Source organism: Carcharhinus amblyrhynchos, chromosome 21, assembly GCF_965287045.1.
Source record: "Carcharhinus amblyrhynchos chromosome 21, sCarAmb.v2.hapA, whole genome shotgun sequence".
In the NCBI taxonomy this organism is placed as follows: Eukaryota; Metazoa; Chordata; class Chondrichthyes; order Carcharhiniformes; family Carcharhinidae; genus Carcharhinus; species Carcharhinus amblyrhynchos.
In genome coordinates this window covers 4,168,282-4,188,212 of record NC_137344.1, presented here as the reverse complement: position 1 = coordinate 4,188,212, position 19,931 = coordinate 4,168,282, and the positions used below count along the sequence as shown (strand labels likewise).

The following is a 19,931-nucleotide window of genomic DNA, read 5'->3' as shown; positions in this document are numbered from 1 at the left end:
GGAAATGAAGAGTGATGGAGAATGGGCAGGATAGTGCAACTGAAGCCAAGAAAAGATCAGCCATGATCTTAATAACTGGCAAAGCAGGCTCGAGGGGCCAAGTGGCCCAATCCTGCTCTTGTATTCTGTAGGCTGCTGTGTGGAGAACTGATTTCCTGTTCAGGTATAAGGTAAAAGTAATGTATAACTGTTTTAGTATGCTCATGAAACTTTCAACAGGAATCAGCTTTGAAATTTCACTACTAATCCAAACATAATTAGACCAAAAGATCATTAATCCTATACATGGATTATTCAGCCATAACCAACCAAATTAAAGTGGTGTGTGCCCTGCGACGGTTAATGGATGCTGACAATAACCAACAAAAACATCAACACAGTCTTGCATGGATTTTACTTAAACTAATCATTCAAGCCTCCTCCAACATTATTTTGAAATGACCAACCAAATAACAAGTCCTTCTCTAAAATAATTTCCTTGCAATAAAGGAAGTGAGTACGCATTACCATAGTGTTGAAATAATTTATGGGATTACATGGACAGCTTAAGGTCAGAACCATACTATCTTCTTTGTAAATCTGTTTATAACAGAACTGTCCTGCTGAGGGTTACAGTCTGCAGGACTATATTAACTTCACTGCTTCCCATAAAGTGAGTCAGTTTACACACAGATTAAACAGATTCAACAAAACAAACCAAATGTTTCTTTAACACATGGGTTATATGGCGTAGAAATATATTTATGATTGGAAACAAGAGAACAAACCAAATGTTTCTTTAACACATGGATTATATGGCGTAGAAATATATTTATGATTGGAAACAAGAGAACAAACGAAAGTGCTGGCATTTAGTCCTTATAACCAGTAAGGGAAAAAAGCCATTTGTGGATGATACTACAAGAACTTGGAGAAATTTTTTATTCATTCGGGGGACATGAGTGTCGCTGGCTGGTCAGCATTTATTGGCCATCACTAGTTGCCTGAGGGCAGTTGACAGTCAACCACATTGCTGTGTCTCTGGAGTCACATGTAGGCCAGATCAGGTAAGGACAGCAGATTTCCCTCCCTAAAGAGCATTAGTGAACCAGATAGCTTTTTCCAACGATCAACAATGGTTTCATGGTCATCAGTAGATTCATAATTTCAGATATTTTGTTTTATTGAATTCAAATTCCACCATCTGTTATGGCAGGATTCGAACCTGGGTCCCCTGAACATTAGCTGAGTTTCTGGATTAGTAGTTCAGTGATAATACTGCTAGGCCATCGTTGCCCCTGCCTTTAATGTTGAAAACCATTTCAAGGTACTTCATTGAGGTGCAGTCAAAGAAAAATAAATGCAAAATCAACGAAAGGGATATTAGAAAGGATGAAAGAGGTGGGTTTTCAGGACAGCAAGGTGGAAAATAACAGGTTTAGGGAGGAATTAAACAGCGTAGGGCTGAGGGTGATTGATGACACAGCTGCCAATAGTGAGGGAATTAGAGAGGGCATGTCTGAGGCTGGGGGAGGTTGTGGACATTTATACGGTTGAAGTTACAGAGAGTGAGGGAGGGGTACGGCCATGGAAGGATTTGAAAACAATGGCCTACCACTTAATGCAACGGAAACAACATTTCAAAATGACTTAATCATCCAAATTGGCTTTGAAATCTGCAGGCCTCAGAAGATGATTCAAAAAAATGGAATGTGAAATTTTCTCCCTCTAGTCTGTGGATACAGTGAGAACTGGAGCTTTCAAAATTGAAATCAATAGATTTATTTATTTAAATAAGAGTAGAAGAGGATATGGAGTAAAGGCAAGTAAATGGAGTTCTGGTACAGATCAGCTTGGACAGACCTACAGGCTTGGAAGGTCTCCTGCTGTTTGTAATGTCCCCAAGTTGTTTGTAAGTTTCTTTCTAAAGTGTCATTTTACTTGCTTTTGAGGATTATACCATGTGAGTCCATTCACACGAGTAGAAGGTGCTCAGACTGCTTGAGAGTGACAATGTAACTAAACCCACAAAAAAGCATCTACGACCAACTCTCTTCTGGAACAAGCTCCTGTTCAAAACTTTCCCCAGAATCTGAACTGGATAAAACAATGGAATTGCCTCAATCTTCAGAGCCATCTTCTGTCCCAAATTTAATTCTCTACTAAACCTTAAAGTGGAATTACACAGCTCACCTTGTTAATGATTGTAATGGAACGAAGTCTGTGCAAGAAGAGTAGCAACGATGGGTCAATGTCATGGAACAGATTCTGTGCCTGCTGGTTCTGTGACTTTAGCGGCAGAACTATCTTTGTTGTCCATCTGATAAATTAGAATTATGCATAAAAATGTTCAGTATGTTACAATGAACAAGCATTGCCTCAATCCCTCTAATCTCTGCAGCTACGGCCAGGAAACAGGTCAAGAGTTCTCAGTCCTCTGTAACTGGGAATCAGGCATGTGGAGGTTTGCAAGCGGAATCATTTTCCCCATCGTTCTGTGACCTTCTCCACAGTGTGCTACTCCCTGTGCAGAAGGCTGTGTCCTCAGCCCCTTACCACACTCCTTATACTCCTATAACTGTGTGGCCAAATTTCCCTCCAATTCGATTTTCAAGTTTGCTGATGACACCACTATAGCGGGTCAGATCTCAAATAATGACGAGGCAGAGTACAGGAAAGAGAGAGCCTGGTGAACTGATGCAACGACAATCATCTCTCCCTAAATGTCAACAAAACAAAGGAGATAGTCATCGACTTCAAGGAGCGTAGTGGAGAACATGCCCATTTACGCCAATGGGGACAAAGTAGAAATGGTTGAAAGCTCCACGTTTTTAGGTATCCAGATCACCAACATGTCCTGGTCTCTCCATGCTGACACTATAGTTAAGAAAGCCCATTAATGCCTCTACTTTTCCAGAACACTAAGGACATTTGGCATGTCCGCTCTGACCAACTTTTACAGAAGCACCATAGAAAGCACTCTTTCTGACTGTATCACAGCTTGGTATGGCTCCTGCTCTGTCCAAGAACGCAGGAAACTACAAAGGATTGTGAATGAAATCCAATCCATCATTCAAACCAGCCTCCCATCCATTGACTCTGTCTACACTTCCTGCTGCCTCGGAAAAGCAATCAGCATTATTATGGACTCCACGCACCTCAGACATCCTCTCTTCCACTTTCTTCCATTGGGAAAAAGATACAAAAGTCTGAGGCCACTTACCAACCGACTCAAGAACAGCTTCTTCTGTGCTGCCATCATATTTTTGAATGGACCTACTGCGCAACAAGTTGATCTTTCTCTATATCCTAGCTATGACTGTAACACTACATTCTGCAGCCTCTCCTTTCCTTCTCTATGTTCGGTGTGCTTTGTCTGTATAGCACATAAGAAACAACACTTTTCACTGTATACTAATACAAGTGACAATAACAAGTCAAATCTAATCCCAACTCAGGAACTATCTAGCTTCTGAATAGCATCTTCCCAAAATAGTGTAATTGAGTTCCCAATTTGAGTTGTTTTCTGCAGAAGATACATCTCTTATTGTCTGAGAGAATAGTATTCTACCCTCCTGGTCTGAGACAGTGTTTTGAGCAAATACTTATTCCCCAAAACACCTCTATAGATGATCTGGTCATTCATTTCATTCTAATTAGTGAGAAATCACTGACTATAAATTGGCTGCCGTGTTTCTTACATTACACCAGTTACTTACTGAAAATCGGGCATCGGTTTAACTCAGTTGGCTGGACAGCTGGTTTGTGATGCAGAACGACGCCAACAGCGTGGGTTCAATTCCCGTTCTGGCTGAGGTTATTCATGAAGGTCTCGCCTTCTCAACTTTACCCCTCCCCTGAGGTGTGATGACCCTCAAGTTAAATCAACACTAATCACAGGCTATGGTCATCTGGGAATATGACAACTTATTGAAAATCTTACTCATTGGTTGAAAAAGGCTTTGGGACACAGGTAGATGCTCTATAAATCTAAGCCTTTTATTAATTTGACATTTGGATTACTTTGCACTGATGTGTATCAGGGGTCACTCTTCGCGAGGATATCCATTTCCCAAACAATTACAAGCAATACCCGTCAATTGCTCTACCCTTTACAATCTCCCCTCCTCCTGTACGGCCCTCCTGTCAGGCTTTCAGCTCTGTACCTGCCTGGGCACCATCATTAGCAGCTTCCTCATGATGTGTCTCAGATCTGAGAGCCTCTTTCTCCAAAATGTTTGCTCTTAACTGAGTAGCAACACGGTGCCATGATTCATTCACCTCTCTCAGCTCATCTTCATTTCTCTTTACAAGCAGAGTGTGAAAGCGAGCATTTTGGAATGATGACCACGTGGTCAATATTTAAAAATTAAATTCCTTCCTACACTCATCCACCCACCATCTCCAAATCCCTGAAGTTACTTCTAGATATTCTTATTTAAGTAATAAAGCTTAAAAAACACACACACACATAACTAACTACCAATGGATCCCAAGAACTGACTATTACCTTGTTTTCTCTGCTTCTGACCCCATTAAGTTAACAGGTCTCTCATCATCAATCCAGTGAGGGAGGATGTATCCCATTGGACCACTACGCTTGTCGAAGCAGATGTGAAACCCATTGGAATGAATCTCTGGGGTGTCTGTAATTTTGAAAACGGATTTGAATCCAATACCTTTCTGACCTGCAGAAAGAAATTAAAACAGGAGTCTGTCAATGGATCATTTTAAGCGAGTGAGGACTGCAGTGTAAACTAATATATTTACCATGTGACAAACAATAGATGACTAAGGCTAACACTGCTGTACTTTGGACTTTCAGAAAACGTTTGACAAAGTCCCACACAAGGGATTATTGTGCAAGATTAAAGAACATGGGATTGGGGGAAGTGTATTGAGATGGATAGAAGATGGTTACAGTAAAAAGTCTGACAACACCAGGTTTTAGTCCAACCTATTTATTTGATAATATACTCGCAAGCTTTCGAGGGGTTACCCTCTTCGTCAGGTGAATGGAGAGTTCTGGCCTCAGACAGAGCATATAAAGCACAGACAGTTTAGAGATTACTGATTAAAATGCGAAAAACTTGATGTCTGTGTCGATATGCGCAATCTTCTTGGAGATCCTCTCCACTTGGATCCGGCAGTTTGTGGTGTCGATAGTAGTCATGATGTGGGTATGCCGGCGTTGGACTGGCGTAAACACAGTAAAAAGTCTGACAACACCAGGTTTTAGTCCAACCTATTTATTTGATAATATACTCGCAAGCTTTCGAGGGGTTACCCTCTTCGTCAGGTGAATGGAGAGTTCTGGCCTCAGACAGAGCATATAAAGCACAGACAGTTTAGAGATTACTGATTAAAATGCGAAAAACTTGATGTCTGTGTCGATATGCGCAATCTTCTTGGAGATCCTCTCCACTTGGATCCGGCAGTTTGTGGTGTCGATAGTAGTCATGATGTGGGTATGCCGGCGTTGGACTGGCGTAAACACAGTAAAAAGTCTGACAACACCAGGTTTTAGTCCAACCTATTTATTTGATAATATACTCGCAAGCTTTCGAGGGGTTACCCTCTTCGTCAGGTGAATGGAGAGTTCTGGCCTCAGACAGAGCATATAAAGCACAGACAGTTTAGAGATTACTGATTAAAATGCGAAAAACTTGATGTCTGTGTCGATATGCGCAATCTTCTTGGAGATCCTCTCCACTTGGATCCGGCAGTTTGTGGTGTCGATAGTAGTCATGATGTGGGTATGCCGGCGTTGGACTGGCGTAAACACAGTAAAAAGTCTGACAACACCAGGTTTTAGTCCAACCTATTTATTTGATAATATACTCGCAAGCTTTCGAGGGGTTACCCTCTTCGTCAGGTGAATGGAGAGTTCTGGCCTCAGACAGAGCATATAAAGCACAGACAGTTTAGAGATTACTGATTAAAATGCGAAAAACTTGATGTCTGTGTCGATATGCGCAATCTTCTTGGAGATCCTCTCCACTTGGATCCGGCAGTTTGTGGTGTCGATAGTAGTCATGATGTGGGTATGCCGGCGTTGGACTGGCGTAAACACAGTAAAAAGTCTGACAACACCAGGTTTTAGTCCAACCTATTTATTTGATAATATACTCGCAAGCTTTCGAGGGGTTACCCTCTTCGTCAGGTGAATGGAGAGTTCTGGCCTCAGACAGAGCATATAAAGCACAGACAGTTTAGAGATTACTGATTAAAATGCGAAAAACTTGATGTCTGTGTCGATATGCGCAATCTTCTTGGAGATCCTCTCCACTTGGATCCGGCAGTTTGTGGTGTCGATAGTAGTCATGATGTGGGTATGCCGGCGTTGGACTGGCGTAAACACAGTAAAAAGTCTGACAACACCAGGTTTTAGTCCAACCTATTTATTTGATAATATACTCGCAAGCTTTCGAGGGGTTACCCTCTTCGTCAGGTGAATGGAGAGTTCTGGCCTCAGACAGAGCATATAAAGCACAGACAGTTTAGAGATTACTGATTAAAATGCGAAAAACTTGATGTCTGTGTCGATATGCGCAATCTTCTTGGAGATCCTCTCCACTTGGATCCGGCAGTTTGTGGTGTCGATAGTAGTCATGATGTGGGTATGCCGGCGTTGGACTGGCGTAAACACAGTAAAAAGTCTGACAACACCAGGTTTTAGTCCAACCTATTTATTTGATAATATACTCGCAAGCTTTCGAGGGGTTACCCTCTTCGTCAGGTGAATGGAGAGTTCTGGCCTCAGACAGAGCATATAAAGCACAGACAGTTTAGAGATTACTGATTAAAATGCGAAAAACTTGATGTCTGTGTCGATATGCGCAATCTTCTTGGAGATCCTCTCCACTTGGATCCGGCAGTTTGTGGTGTCGATAGTAGTCATGATGTGGGTATGCCGGCGTTGGACTGGCGTAAACACAGTAAAAAGTCTGACAACACCAGGTTTTAGTCCAACCTATTTATTTGATAATATACTCGCAAGCTTTCGAGGGGTTACCCTCTTCGTCAGGTGAATGGAGAGTTCTGGCCTCAGACAGAGCATATAAAGCACTCACCTGACGAAGAGGGTAACCCCTCGAAAGCTTGCGAGTATATTATCAAATAAATAGGTTGGACTAAAACCTGGTGTTGTCAGACTTTTTACTGTGTTTACGCCAGTCCAACGCCGGCATACCCACATCATGACTACTATCGACACCACAAACTGCCGGATCCAAGTGGAGAGGATCTCCAAGAAGATTGCGCATATCGACACAGACATCAAGTTTTTCGCATTTTAATCAGTAATCTCTAAACTGTCTGTGCTTTATATGCTCTGTCTGAGGCCAGAACTCTCCATTCACCTGACGAAGAGGGTAACCCCTCGAAAGCTTGCGAGTATATTATCAAATAAATAGGTTGGACTAAAACCTGGTGTTGTCAGACTTTTTACTGTGTTTACGCCAGTCCAACGCCGGCATACCCACATCATGACTACTATCGACACCACAAACTGCCGGATCCAAGTGGAGAGGATCTCCAAGAAGATTGCGCATATCGACACAGACATCAAGTTTTTCGCATTTTAATCAGTAATCTCTAAACTGTCTGTGCTTTATATGCTCTGTCTGAGGCCAGAACTCTCCATTCACCTGACGAAGAGGGTAACCCCTCGAAAGCTTGCGAGTATATTATCAAATAAATAGGTTGGACTAAAACCTGGTGTTGTCAGACTTTTTACTGTGTTTACGCCAGTCCAACGCCGGCATACCCACATCATGACTACTATCGACACCACAAACTGCCGGATCCAAGTGGAGAGGATCTCCAAGAAGATTGCGCATATCGACACAGACATCAAGTTTTTCGCATTTTAATCAGTAATCTCTAAACTGTCTGTGCTTTATATGCTCTGTCTGAGGCCAGAACTCTCCATTCACCTGACGAAGAGGGTAACCCCTCGAAAGCTTGCGAGTATATTATCAAATAAATAGGTTGGACTAAAACCTGGTGTTGTCAGACTTTTTACTGTGTTTACGCCAGTCCAACGCCGGCATACCCACATCATAGAAGATGGTTGGCAGAGAAGAAACAAAGAGTAGGAATTAATGAGTCATTTTCAAATTGGCAGGTAGTAACTAGTGGGGTGTCACAGGGATCGGTGCTGGGACCCCAGCTATTCACAATATATATTAATGATTTGGATGAGGGAACAAAATGCAACATCTCAAAGTTTACATATGATACCAAGTTGGGCGGGAAAGTGAACTGTGACAAGGATGCAGAGATCCTTCAGAATGGTGGACAGGTTGTGTGCATGGCTAATCAATGGCAGATGCAGTATAATTTGGATAAGAGTCAGATTGTTCACTTTGGGAGCAAAAACAAGAAAGCAGATTACTACCTGAATGGCTGTAAACTGGGAGAGGGCAGTATGAAGCGGGACCTGGGTGTCCTTGTGCACCAGTCGCTGAAGTTAAGCATGCAGGTTAAGCAGGCTGTAAAGAAGGCAAATGGCATGTTGGCCTTCATTGCGAGAGGTTTCGAATACAGGAGCAGGGATGTGTTGTTGCAGTTATACAGGGCCTTGGTGAGGCCACACCTAGACTACTGTGTGCAGCTTTGCTCTCCTTTTCTGAGGAAGGATGTTCTTGCTCTCGAGGGAGTGCAGCGAAGGTTTACCAGGCTGATTCTGGAGTTGGCGGGACTGATATATGAGGAGAGATTGACTAGGTTGGGATTGTTTTCACTGGAGTTCAGACTATCAGAGTTCACACTATCAAGGGCAGAAGTCTGAGTAGTGTTGAGGAGCAGAAGGATCTTGGGGTCCGGGTCCACAGGACTCTTAAATAGGCCTCGCAGGTGGAGGAGGTGGTCAAGAAGGCGTATGGTGTACTGGCCTTCATTAATCGAGGGATTGAGTTTAGGAGTCGGGAGGTAATGCTGGAACTTTATAAGACCCTTGTCAGGCCTCATTTGGAGTATTGTGCGCAGTTCTGGTCGCCTCACTATAGGAAAGATGTAGAAGCTATTGAAAGGGTGCAGAGGAGATTTACAAGGATGTTGCCTGGACTGGGAGGCATGCCTTATGAAGTTAGGTTGAGGGAGCTGGGACTCTTTTCCCTGGAGAGACGAAGGTTGAGAGGCGACCTGATAGAAGTTTACAAAATGTTGAGAGGAATAGATAGGGTGGACTCTCAGAGGCTATTTCCCCGGTTTGAAATGGTCGCTACGAGAGGACACAGATTTAAGGTGCGGGGAGGGAGGTTCAGAAGTGATGTTAGGGGTAAGTTTTTCACTCAGAGGGTGGTGAGTGAATGGAATCGGCTGGTGGTGGTGGTGGTGGGGGGGGAGAGAGAGAGAGAGAGAGAGAGGGGGGCGCGCATTCAGGACAGAGGTGAGGAGACATTTCTTCACCCAAAGAGTACTGAGCCTGTGGAATTCATTATCTCAGGAAGTCATTGATACCAAAACATTGAATGTATTCAAGAGGTAGCTGGATATAGCACTTGGGGCAAATGGGATCAAAGGTTCTAGGCAAAAAAGCAGGATTAGGCTACTGAGTTGGATGATCAACCATCATCATGATGAATGGTGGAACAGTCTCGAAGGGCCAAATGGCCTCCTCCTGCTCCTATCTTTGATGTTTCTAAGACTAACACTGCTGTAGATGGAGTGAAATGACTCACGTAATTGATACATTGCAACCATCATTTACTGCAGTTAAATGCAGTGCAATTCTGCCACTTACTTTGTTTCTATTTATTTAAGATGGAAAAGTGGAAAGGCAGAAAGAAACTGAACACAGCCATTCCTACAAATTGCTGAACATAAAGAAACAGGTTACATCTTGTAAATTGACACTGGTCAATCCACTGGCTGGGGAAACTTGGGGAGTGGGGTGGACTGCGACAGGAGAGAGGGGCTGGTGGAGGTGGTGGACAGGATAATTTAGGACATGGCGACCAAGCAGAAATGGAACATGAATTAGTCAACTTGTCTTACTCATTTACAGATGATCTCTATTTATAGAGATTAGAGCAACTTCAGTGTCGAAGATGCTCAGTGTGTTTGCACTTGTTCCTTGTGGAAGAAGAGCAGTTCCATTTTATGTCTCAGTATATTGGTTTTGCTTTCATATCACCACCTCCCATCTGCAGGGATTTGATTGTTGATTGCCAGTTTCATTAGCCGCCTGTGATACTTAATTCCACATTATTTATTTCCAGTTATAGTCCAAACCATTTGCCAAACAGTAATCTGGACTGCTGGCAGACATTCCATGAGTTCCTACCTATGTAGCCGTACTCATGTTTCCCCTTGGTACTGCAGCCCACGTCGCAGATTGCTCGGATGTTCTTCTCCTCAAAACCACATTCATTATTGAGGAGAATAATACAGTCTCTCTCCACCACAAACAGCAGGCTGGCAGAAGCATCGCTAGACGGTGGGTAACGGTTATCATCAGCATTCTAGGCAGAAGTGGGAGACACAGCTGACACATATTTTCAAATTGTGTTAAAGCCACATTTAAGAAAAAAAGTCTTAGTAAAAGCAGATGTGTATTTTGTTTTGAGGCTCAGGATTTCTGTAAGGAGTGGAGAAGTTATCCCAAACTGCTCCCTGTCTGCCCCTGCTGATAGTCAGTGTACAGAATAGCCCAGGCAAAGACCCAAGAGATAGCCACTAAACTGTGATCCTCAGTCAAGCTGAGTTGAAGAGACACTGGTGTGGGGGAGGACTGATAATGCCAACCGTGAAGAACAGGGAACAGAGGAATTTTAAACAGAGGTGAGGGCCATGATCTAGAGGCCCCTGTTAATCGTGTAAATCCTACAATTGACTGCAAACAGCCAGAAATGGGATTTGGCACCAGTCAGCTTTCAGTGTGAGGTTTTCCCCGCCCCTTCCCTGCATGTGATGTAATCAAGTTCATGCCCAAAAAAGGGGGTGGGTGACCCTGATTTCTATATATTTTAATAAATTTAAATGTAATTACTTGGTGGATAGCATCCACCCTTGACACATCCTACCCCACCCCCAGTGGTGTGACATCACATGGCGCAAATCACCACTGGTTTTCCAAGTGAAAACTAGCCATGATGACCGCATCAGGAGCACGGAGGTGCCTGTCAGCCCCTGACATTGTGAGGTAAAGCTGGGTATTTCCCCGGCAGTGGCCCCATGCACTGCCAAGAGGGCTGTTCCAAGGGGAGGCACATGAATGCGGCTCTGGCACGGGAGAAGCTGCCTTCTTCCATAGGGGGAGAGGCCCTTACTTTGGCGAGGCGAGAGAGGGGAAAGCTCCAACGCTTTGAGAGGAGTGGGGGCGGTGTCCGACCTCTGTGGGGGTGGGAGACGGGCCTTACATTTAACTTTGAGATTGGGGCGCTCTTCCCTATTTTGCTGGCATGTTTAGGCCCCGCCTCTCTAGCTGGCTATGTGATCCTCAGCAGTACTTTTGCACAGAGTGCTGTTTGATCAGGTGAGAAAAGGCATCTGTAAAGCCAGCGAGTTTCACACAGCCTTTCTCACATGATCCACCTCTTTATACAATCTTTAGAAAATTGTACCCGAGGTTTAATTATTTACGGCCGATACATGTCTTAGTCGGGAATATTTCTTCTGAACATTAGTTCTGGAATGATGAAAAGGTGGAACAACAAATAAAGCTGGGATATCGTACCTGTATCAATTCCAAGACAAAATGTGTATCTTTACTGTACAACTCTGTGGACAAGCGTTCAAGACTTCTGCCTAATCGATTCTGATGAACTTCCATCAATTTCTTCCCCTCGTCGTTGAGTTCAATCCCAATGCCAAATTCGCTTTTCCTAAACAGAAAATGCCTAAATGCTTAAAAATATTCAAAAATTCAGACAAACTGATACTTATTATAAACCCTAAATGCATCTTCTTCCTCCCCGCAATTTAACTACACCAAGTATTAAAGGTGCTTGGCATTTCTTCCTCTATAGTCTGTCCAAACCCCAGCACTTGGGCAAGTGTGAATTTCTATTTAATAAAACAAGCAGAAGCTTCTCAAAGAGTTGCTAATTTTATGTCTGTTGGGCAGTCTTCACATTGGGGGTTGTTATTCTATAGGAATTGGACACACTTCAAGCAGGGCAGCTATGTCACAGGCTAGAAGGGTCATTTCAGTTGCCTGCACTGAATTCAGGCTCCAAGCTCGGGGCTGAAACTGCAGCTCCATGCTCTCAGCCCATTATCATCACCAATAATACAGTATTTTGGTTATGACAGTCTGCAAGGAATATGGCTCCTTGAAAAAGAGTAAAATATTACACAGATTTGCAGGGGCTGTGTGAAGCATCAGCACAATGATCTCAGAGGGGTGGGTTGTGGCTTCATCCATTCGGAGGTTCGGGAAGAAACACAGAATCCCTGTCATGGCAATATCCTACTTTAGTTATTTCAACAGAGGTGGAGAAGGAAGGAGCTGAAAAAGGTGTCTCAGTGCTGGAGAATATTCCTTTAGGAATGTTTTAATCTACTTCCTTTGGTATCTCCTCAATTCTCCATTTCAATTCTATTCCCAAGTAAGGCTCCATTATCATTACCATGGCAATAAAGGGTCCGGAAATTGTAGTTCCTGTTTATCATAGAATCCTTAGTGTGCAAAAGAAGCCATTCGGCCCATCAAGTCTGCACTGACTCTCTGACAGAGTATCTTATCCAGGCTCTCTCCCCCACACTATCCTTATGATCCACACATTTACCAATCCACCTAACCTGCACATCTTTGAACTGAGGGGGGAAACCGGAGCACCGGAGGAAACCCATGCAGACACAGGAGAATGTGCAAATTCCACACAGATATTGAACCCAGACCCCTGGAACTGAGGCAGTAGTGCTAACCACTTGCCACAGTGCCATCAGCTGATCTTTGACGCCACCCGGAAAGCATTCCACTGTCACTTCCTTATCGTAGCCTAGCCATCCCCACCCCCTCCCAAAACTGCTTCCCACATAGCCCCCCCCCCACCACCTCCCTCCACAACAAATCTCATCCCATTTCAGGACCAGCACTGATTTTGCTTTGGTGCCATCAGACACAGATACAGACCTGATACTCGCAATGATTGCCTTCTGCAGGTTCTCTTCCTCATTAGGTGTATCAACTGAACATTCCTCATTACTTGTTAAATCGGCAGGTTCAGGTAGAACACCATTTAAGATCACAGCATCACCTCCATGCTCCGGTGGTTTGTCAGATGGTGGTACGTCACTCATCTCAGCTACAAGTACAAATTTGTCACTGTCCTTGTCCGTTTCACCATCATCTGAGATAAGAAATCACAAATTCAATTTGGATTTGTAGCATTTTCTTTTTCTCTTTCCTCTTCTTCTCAGGTGCTGAATTATTCTGGGAATAGGACTCTGCAAGTGGTGTTTAGGCCGATCATATCTAATCCAAGGAGTTGCTAGGGTCACGCAGCCCGAACCTTGACAGTAAACAGGCTAATTAACTGTTGGGCCATCACAACCAAGTCTAATCCTGCCATTGACTAACTTTCACACCTGCAGCCTTTCTCCTGGGACTCACTGGGCAATGACCGAGGGAGGGAACCCAACAAAACACTCTTCTCCAGTCCAGCAATACCCAACTAATAGTCCCGCTGTCATCCGCAGAAACCATCAAAAAGATTACATTATGTTGGATAAGTGGGTAAACTCATTTATGATCTTACGAAATAAAGACAATCATGGCATTGGAACAGATTTGCAGAAGAGTAACTTGGAAAAATGGTATCCCCAGTAGGTAATGGAGTAATGGTAGGGCAAGGTGATTGATTTTATAAAGCCTAATACCAATCAGAAAGGATGCTTCAGCAATAATCATTTATTTTTGGTAGAATTCCCACTCCTGATGCTTATTCACCGACTCCTGGTGGAAATGGAGCTTTCATGGACGTTGGATGGGGTTAGGACCTGGTTTGCTATGTTTCATTCTGGTAATCTGCTTCATAAAGATGGATGAGTTGTAGGAGGGTTGCAGACACCCCTGGATCATGAAGCAATATTTTCAGGAGGAGATGGAAGAAAAGTAGCTTTAAAGTATGTCTTACCTGAACTCTTCGATGCACTTTCATACTCAGATTCAGACTCATTCACATCAGAATCTTCATTTTCACTCAGTCCCCCAAGAGAAGACCTGCTGCTTAGCGATGTGGAACCCACAGTCTGAATCACAATTTAGTCAAAAGAAAGAAGAAGAAAGTCACCTAATGGTTCACCTACACTGCAACGAAGTCACTGTGAAAAAGCCCTAGTTGCCAACTCCAGCGCCTGTTCGAAGAATTTAGCACAGCAATACACCTAACCAGCACATTTTTCAGACTCTGGGAGAAAACCAGAGCACCCGGGGGAAACCTACGCAGATAGAATGTGCAAACTCAACAGAGTGACCCAAGCTGGGAAGTGAACCCAGGTCCCTGGTGCTGTGAGAGAGAAGTGCTAGCCACTGTAGGGCGACAAGGTGGCACAGTGGTTTGCACTGCTGCCTCACAGCAAACACTTCTAATTAGAATAAATCTTTCATTCTCTCAAAAAAAACTCCACATTTTCTCTACAGTTGCTTTTTTGAATAATTTGATTTTAAGCAGAATAAAAACTATCATAGTGTGCTCATATGGCAATATTCTGGCAGAGAAAGTCTGATGCCTATTAAATTCAGTATGTGGAATATACATTTTGTGAAAAGATTCACTGCAGCGATTCAAGAAGACAGCTCACCACCACCTTCTCAATGGCAACTAGGGATGGGCAATAAATGCTGGCCAACCCGTTAAGCCCACGTCCCACAAATGAATAAAAAAAAATGAACACAGAGAGAGATACACTCATCTGTGTAGCTAGGACTTACCTTTATTGTCTTTGATGTAATGGAAACAAGCTTGGCTGGATCCAGTTTAGTATGATAGTCCCTCGTCCACTCTGTAATCCCCAGAAGAACTCCCAGTTCATGTAGTTGGTTCAGATATCTGACAGAGGATTTTGCTGCCTGAAGCAGGAGTTCTTTTGATTCAGATTGCCCAATGACTCTAGAATATGGCTCTAGGAATACCTACAATTCACAAACATTTCCAGTATTTTTACTATGTATCCTTTTAATTCTGCTTTCCAAAATGAAGATCACACTTGCTAATTGGCCTTATTCTGTGTTTAACAGTCCAGGGTGAAGAAATAGCTGGAGCTATTTCAGGCTGGGTCAGAGATCATCTTGCACAAAACTGTGAATACAGTGTAAAACTATCAAGATCAGATTAGTCTCCTAATCTCAGGGGGTCAGAAAGAATTCCAGCTCCACCTCAAAATTGGTCTTTTAGCTTTTTCACCACTCCCATGGGATCGTGTGCTTTGGGTTAGATGGGGTGTACATGTTGCAAAAAGGTGCCACAGTAGTGTGGGAAAGGCTGGATGGATCAGCCACTCCTGATCTGTGTGTCATTGCTCAGACCATGTACATGTACGTCAGCCACAGGTTACTGCGATTGTTGTAACTATAACAAACAAAGCCTATGGATCTTAACATATACTTTTTTATAGAGGAGTGGAAATTAAAGGTTATAGATTTTTCAGAGTATATATCAAATCTCCATTTTATCTTTAATATCCAGTTGGAGTACCTTGTAAAAAAAAACACAATCTTCTAATCCAACTGCAGCATTTTCAGGAATAAATAAATTGAAGTTCATAAGATGCAGATTCACCCCCAGTAATTATCTCCTCCTCTCCCCACCCATATGATATGGGTGGAAGCAGAGCTGAATGGAATGTCCACTCATTAATACACTGATAATGTGTTCATGTCATGGCTGGCCGAGGAAGTGTGGGGACGAGGAAGCAGTCATTTTGCAGCTTTACAAGTCTAATCAAAAAAAAACTAAATTACTGCAGCTGCAAATGTCTCTAAGGCCTGATTATATTGCCTTTTTTTATTTAGTGAAAAGTGCACTTTTAATAATGACACACAATTCAAATATATATTTTAGAAACTTATTTTGATTTGCATACCAAGTTTGGAATTTATAACACACAGAAAGGATCACCCTCTCCTGTGTCGTGTTGTAATGAAGGAACAGAACACGACACATCAATACAGCTGCTTAATGCAACATTTAGTATATCTGAATCCACAAAATGGCAAAGCACAAAACAGGTTATGTGGATAAAATCAGCTTTGCTCAAAGTCTACAGGTCAGGAGAAATCACAAAGCGTATACACACAAATACAAGAAGCTTACGTATTTGGGTGGATGAGATCCCCCCGCCAGGTTTCTCTCCAGCCAATGCAGCAATTACAGGAAAGATGATTGATATCATCCCCAAAGTCTACAAGGGAACTGCAAGCCTTATGGACGTGGGCACTACTTGTAGTATTAAACCACACAGCCCAGAGGACCCTGGCTTCACTCCTCGGGCAGATTCCCAATGGGGTAGCAATAAAGGTGCTCCAATTGGTCTTGTCAGTGGGACACTGGATGAGAACAGAAACTAGTGATGTCCTCGTTTAGGCTCACAAGGACTGATTATTTGGGCATTTTGACAGACCTGGCTTTCGAAACATCGCTGTTCACACTAACAGCAAGTGCATGATGGACGCCACCATTCAAAACAAGTTAATTACTGCATCACTTGCAGCCAGTTTACAATGGTCACATGCTAATGCTAATACACTAAAGAACACAACTCATGCAATGTTCATAAACAGCAGCTACCTTCTGTAAAAGCGATTTGCAGAGTCGCACAGGAATCCTGATAAGACAATCAAGGATGAATTTGGTGGACAGATTTGAAGTTACACCTTCAGTCGCCAAGATGTTTGCTGTGTTAAGCAAAAATTGTTGGAAATTAGAAACATATTAGCAGAAATCAATGCTGTAACCACATTCTGAGTAAAACTGCTAAATGATTTTCCAGGACATTGTGTGTGTGTGTCTGTATGCAGCTTGGCAGTGCATAGTGGTACTGTCACTGGACTTGCAATCCAGAGACCCAGGATAATGCCCTGGGATTTCAGGATCAATTCCTGCCACAGCAGATGGTGGAATTGTATTCAATGAAAGTATCTGGAGTTCCTATATGTAATCAGTAACCATCTTTTTCATTAGAATTATGATTTAATGAGGAAGATCATAACTTATTTTTGGGGTGGCATGGTGGCACACTGGTTAGCACTACTGCCCAGGGGCCTGGGCTCAATTCTGACCTCAGGTGACTGTCTGTGTGGAGTTTGTACATTCCCCCCGTGTCTGTGTGGGCTTCCTCTGGTTTCCTCCCACACTCCAAAGATGAGTGGTAGTTGATTGGCCACGCTAAATTGCACCTTAATGTGCCAGGGGGATTAGGAGGGTTATGGCAATAGGACCTGGGTGGGATTGTCATCAGTCCAGGCTCAATGGGCCAAATGGCCACCTTCTGCACTGTATATTCTATGATAGGAGGCCGTGACATATTCTTCAAACGGTCAAAATGATTACGTTGCTGACAGCAGCCAAGCAGACAGGCCTCTTCAGTAGCAGCACTGGGGTGTGGGTGCCACTTTGGTTGTCCATGGCTACCTTTCTGGAGGATGAAGCCTCCTGTTACACTGGTTCCCAGACTACTGCAAGAAAGTTTCAAATGCCCATGTCTGGTGTGTGCATATGTCAGCCAGTCTGTGTGTGTGTACGCATGCGCCTGTATGCAGCTTGCTGCATTGCAGCTGATCCAAATTCTCCTCCATCCCCCCCGAGAAACTTTCCCAATGATGAAAATGCATCAAGGGGCTTTAGTGATGTAGCTCCACGGCACCTCACCCTGCTCCACTCCACCACCTTGGGACTGTGAAGCTTCAGCCCTTCAAGTTCAGACAGTAGTTTGAGATTTTTAATTCAATATACAAATAAAAATGGCAGTACTAGTAAAAGCTGTAAGGTTGTCATTAAAAACTTAGTCAATGTCCTAATATCCTTCGGAAGTGGAAATACGCTGTTCTTACACAATTTGGTTTATATGAAACACCAGTCCTGCACTAATATGTCTGTCTCTAAAATGGCCTAAGAATTCAGTGAAACACCCAAACAGAAATGGGCAATAGTTGCCAACCTCGTCAGCAATGCCCACATACCAACAATGAAAAAAAGTCTTATGTTTTTATAGATTGCATCAACCTCTTCATAACTAACTGGAGTTACTCAATCCCATGAACATACACCATCCTGCAGCAGCGTACAAGCATCAGAGACATAAGAAAGTCCATACCTAGAGAAAGTGTTTGATATAATCTTTTATTTTCATTACCAAGGAGAGTGTGAATTATTTCCCTACTACTAACTGAAATAGAATTGCTTTGACTCAGCCTACTCATCCACCTTGCAGACCTCACTTTTATCCACATAGGTATTGAGCACCTCAATGTTCATAACAAAGTTAATGAACTGATTGTGCACATTAAAGTAAATAAATATGATCTGATAACCATTACAGAGATGTGGCTGCAGGATGACCAGCCTTGGGTCCTGCATATGACATTCTGGAAGAATAGGGAGCTAGGGTGATGGTAGAAGGGTAGCACTGTTATTCAAGGTTGGTATTGGTACAATATTTAGGGATGATCTTGGATCAGGAGTGGGATGTAGAATGTTTGGTTAGAGATGAGGAATAGTAGGGGACAGACCTCACTACTGGGATGGTCTACAGCCCCCTCCCCCAGCCCTCCAGAATTTTACGTGGTTTCAGCGGGCATGCGTCCAACTTGACAGAGTGTGAAATTGCGCGAGAAGACATTGGCGGCACGTCCTGACATCATTGCGCACGTGTGCAATATTTTGCTCAGGAGTCCAAAGCGTGCCTAACAATTAAGCAGCCAATTAGGCCCATTAAAGGATCAACTAAAATCACTTCACGTGACTCATCCACTTACATAGGTGGGTTAATCAGCCAGGTGGCCTTTATGTTTCTATTTCAACCCTGATTTGAGGCAGGATAAAGTGTCTGGTATGCAATTTAATAAAAAAAAATGATGTCTGGGGAAGTGACGACTGCTGCCAGGTGTTGGACTGTGCTGCACAGACACAGCTGGCTACAGCCTTTTCATCAGTTTTAATTTGTGGGGGCAGCAGCTCTTTAGACAGCTTTCTACAGCAGCTATCCTCTTCGAGAGTTAAATTCCATCTGCCACTTATCTGCCCATTTGACCATCCTGTCTATATCTTCCAGCAGGCCAAGACACTCTGCCTCACTGTTAACTACCCAGCCAATCTTTGTGCCATTTGCAAATTTACTAATTCTACTGCTAATGTAGTCACCTGTTGTTTCTATAAACAGGGCACTTAGCACAGGTGTCTGAGGTACAACACTGGACACTGGCTTCCAGCCACTAAAGCAATCCTCCATCATCACACGCTGTCTCCTACAACTGAGTCAATTTTGAATCCATTTTATCAAATTGCCCTGTATCTCATGTCCATTTGCCTTCATTACAAGTCTCCCCCGTGGGACCTTGTCAAAGGCTTTATTGAAATCCATACAGATTGCATGAACTGCACTACCCTCATCTACACACCTGATCACTTTCTCAAAAAATTCTGTCAAATTTGTTAGGCGTGACTTCCCTCTGACTAAGTCATACTGACTATCCCTGATCAATCCTTGCCTCTCCAAGTGGAGATAGATTCTCTCCTTCACAATTTTCTTCACTGATGTGAACTCACTGGTCTGTAGTTCCCCGGCATATATCTAGGAATCTAGATGTTCTCGTATGCAAGTCACAAGACGTTAGTATGCAGATACAACAAGTAATTATGAAGGCTAATGGAATGCTATCCTTTTTTTCACAGGAGTACATAAAAGTAAGGATGTCATTTTTCAGTAATACAGGTGATTGGTAAGACCACATCTTGACTATGTGCAGTTTTGGTCTCCTTATTTATTGAAGGATATAAAAGTAT

General features: G+C 43.1%; 1 protein-coding gene across 5 annotated transcripts in view; it reads right to left on the bottom strand.

Moving 5' to 3' along the window:
• Window positions 1–19,931, bottom strand: part of LOC145356537 (uncharacterized) — a 112,869-nt gene that overhangs the window by 45,332 nt on the left and 47,606 nt on the right. For all 5 annotated transcript variants that reach the window (XM_080209287.1, XM_080209286.1, XM_080209288.1 and 2 more), the window contains 8 exons: window positions 16,719–16,825; window positions 14,864–15,064; window positions 14,067–14,181; window positions 13,064–13,280; window positions 11,663–11,810; window positions 10,271–10,448; window positions 4,490–4,667; window positions 2,173–2,299 (listed from right to left, as the gene is read on the bottom strand). In XM_080209287.1, the coding sequence (XP_080065413.1) occupies window positions 2,173–2,299; window positions 4,490–4,667; window positions 10,271–10,448; window positions 11,663–11,810; window positions 13,064–13,280; window positions 14,067–14,181; window positions 14,864–15,064; window positions 16,719–16,825 (1,271 nt within the window). The remainder of the gene's footprint in view (window positions 1–2,172; window positions 2,300–4,489; window positions 4,668–10,270; window positions 10,449–11,662; window positions 11,811–13,063; window positions 13,281–14,066; window positions 14,182–14,863; window positions 15,065–16,718; window positions 16,826–19,931) is intronic.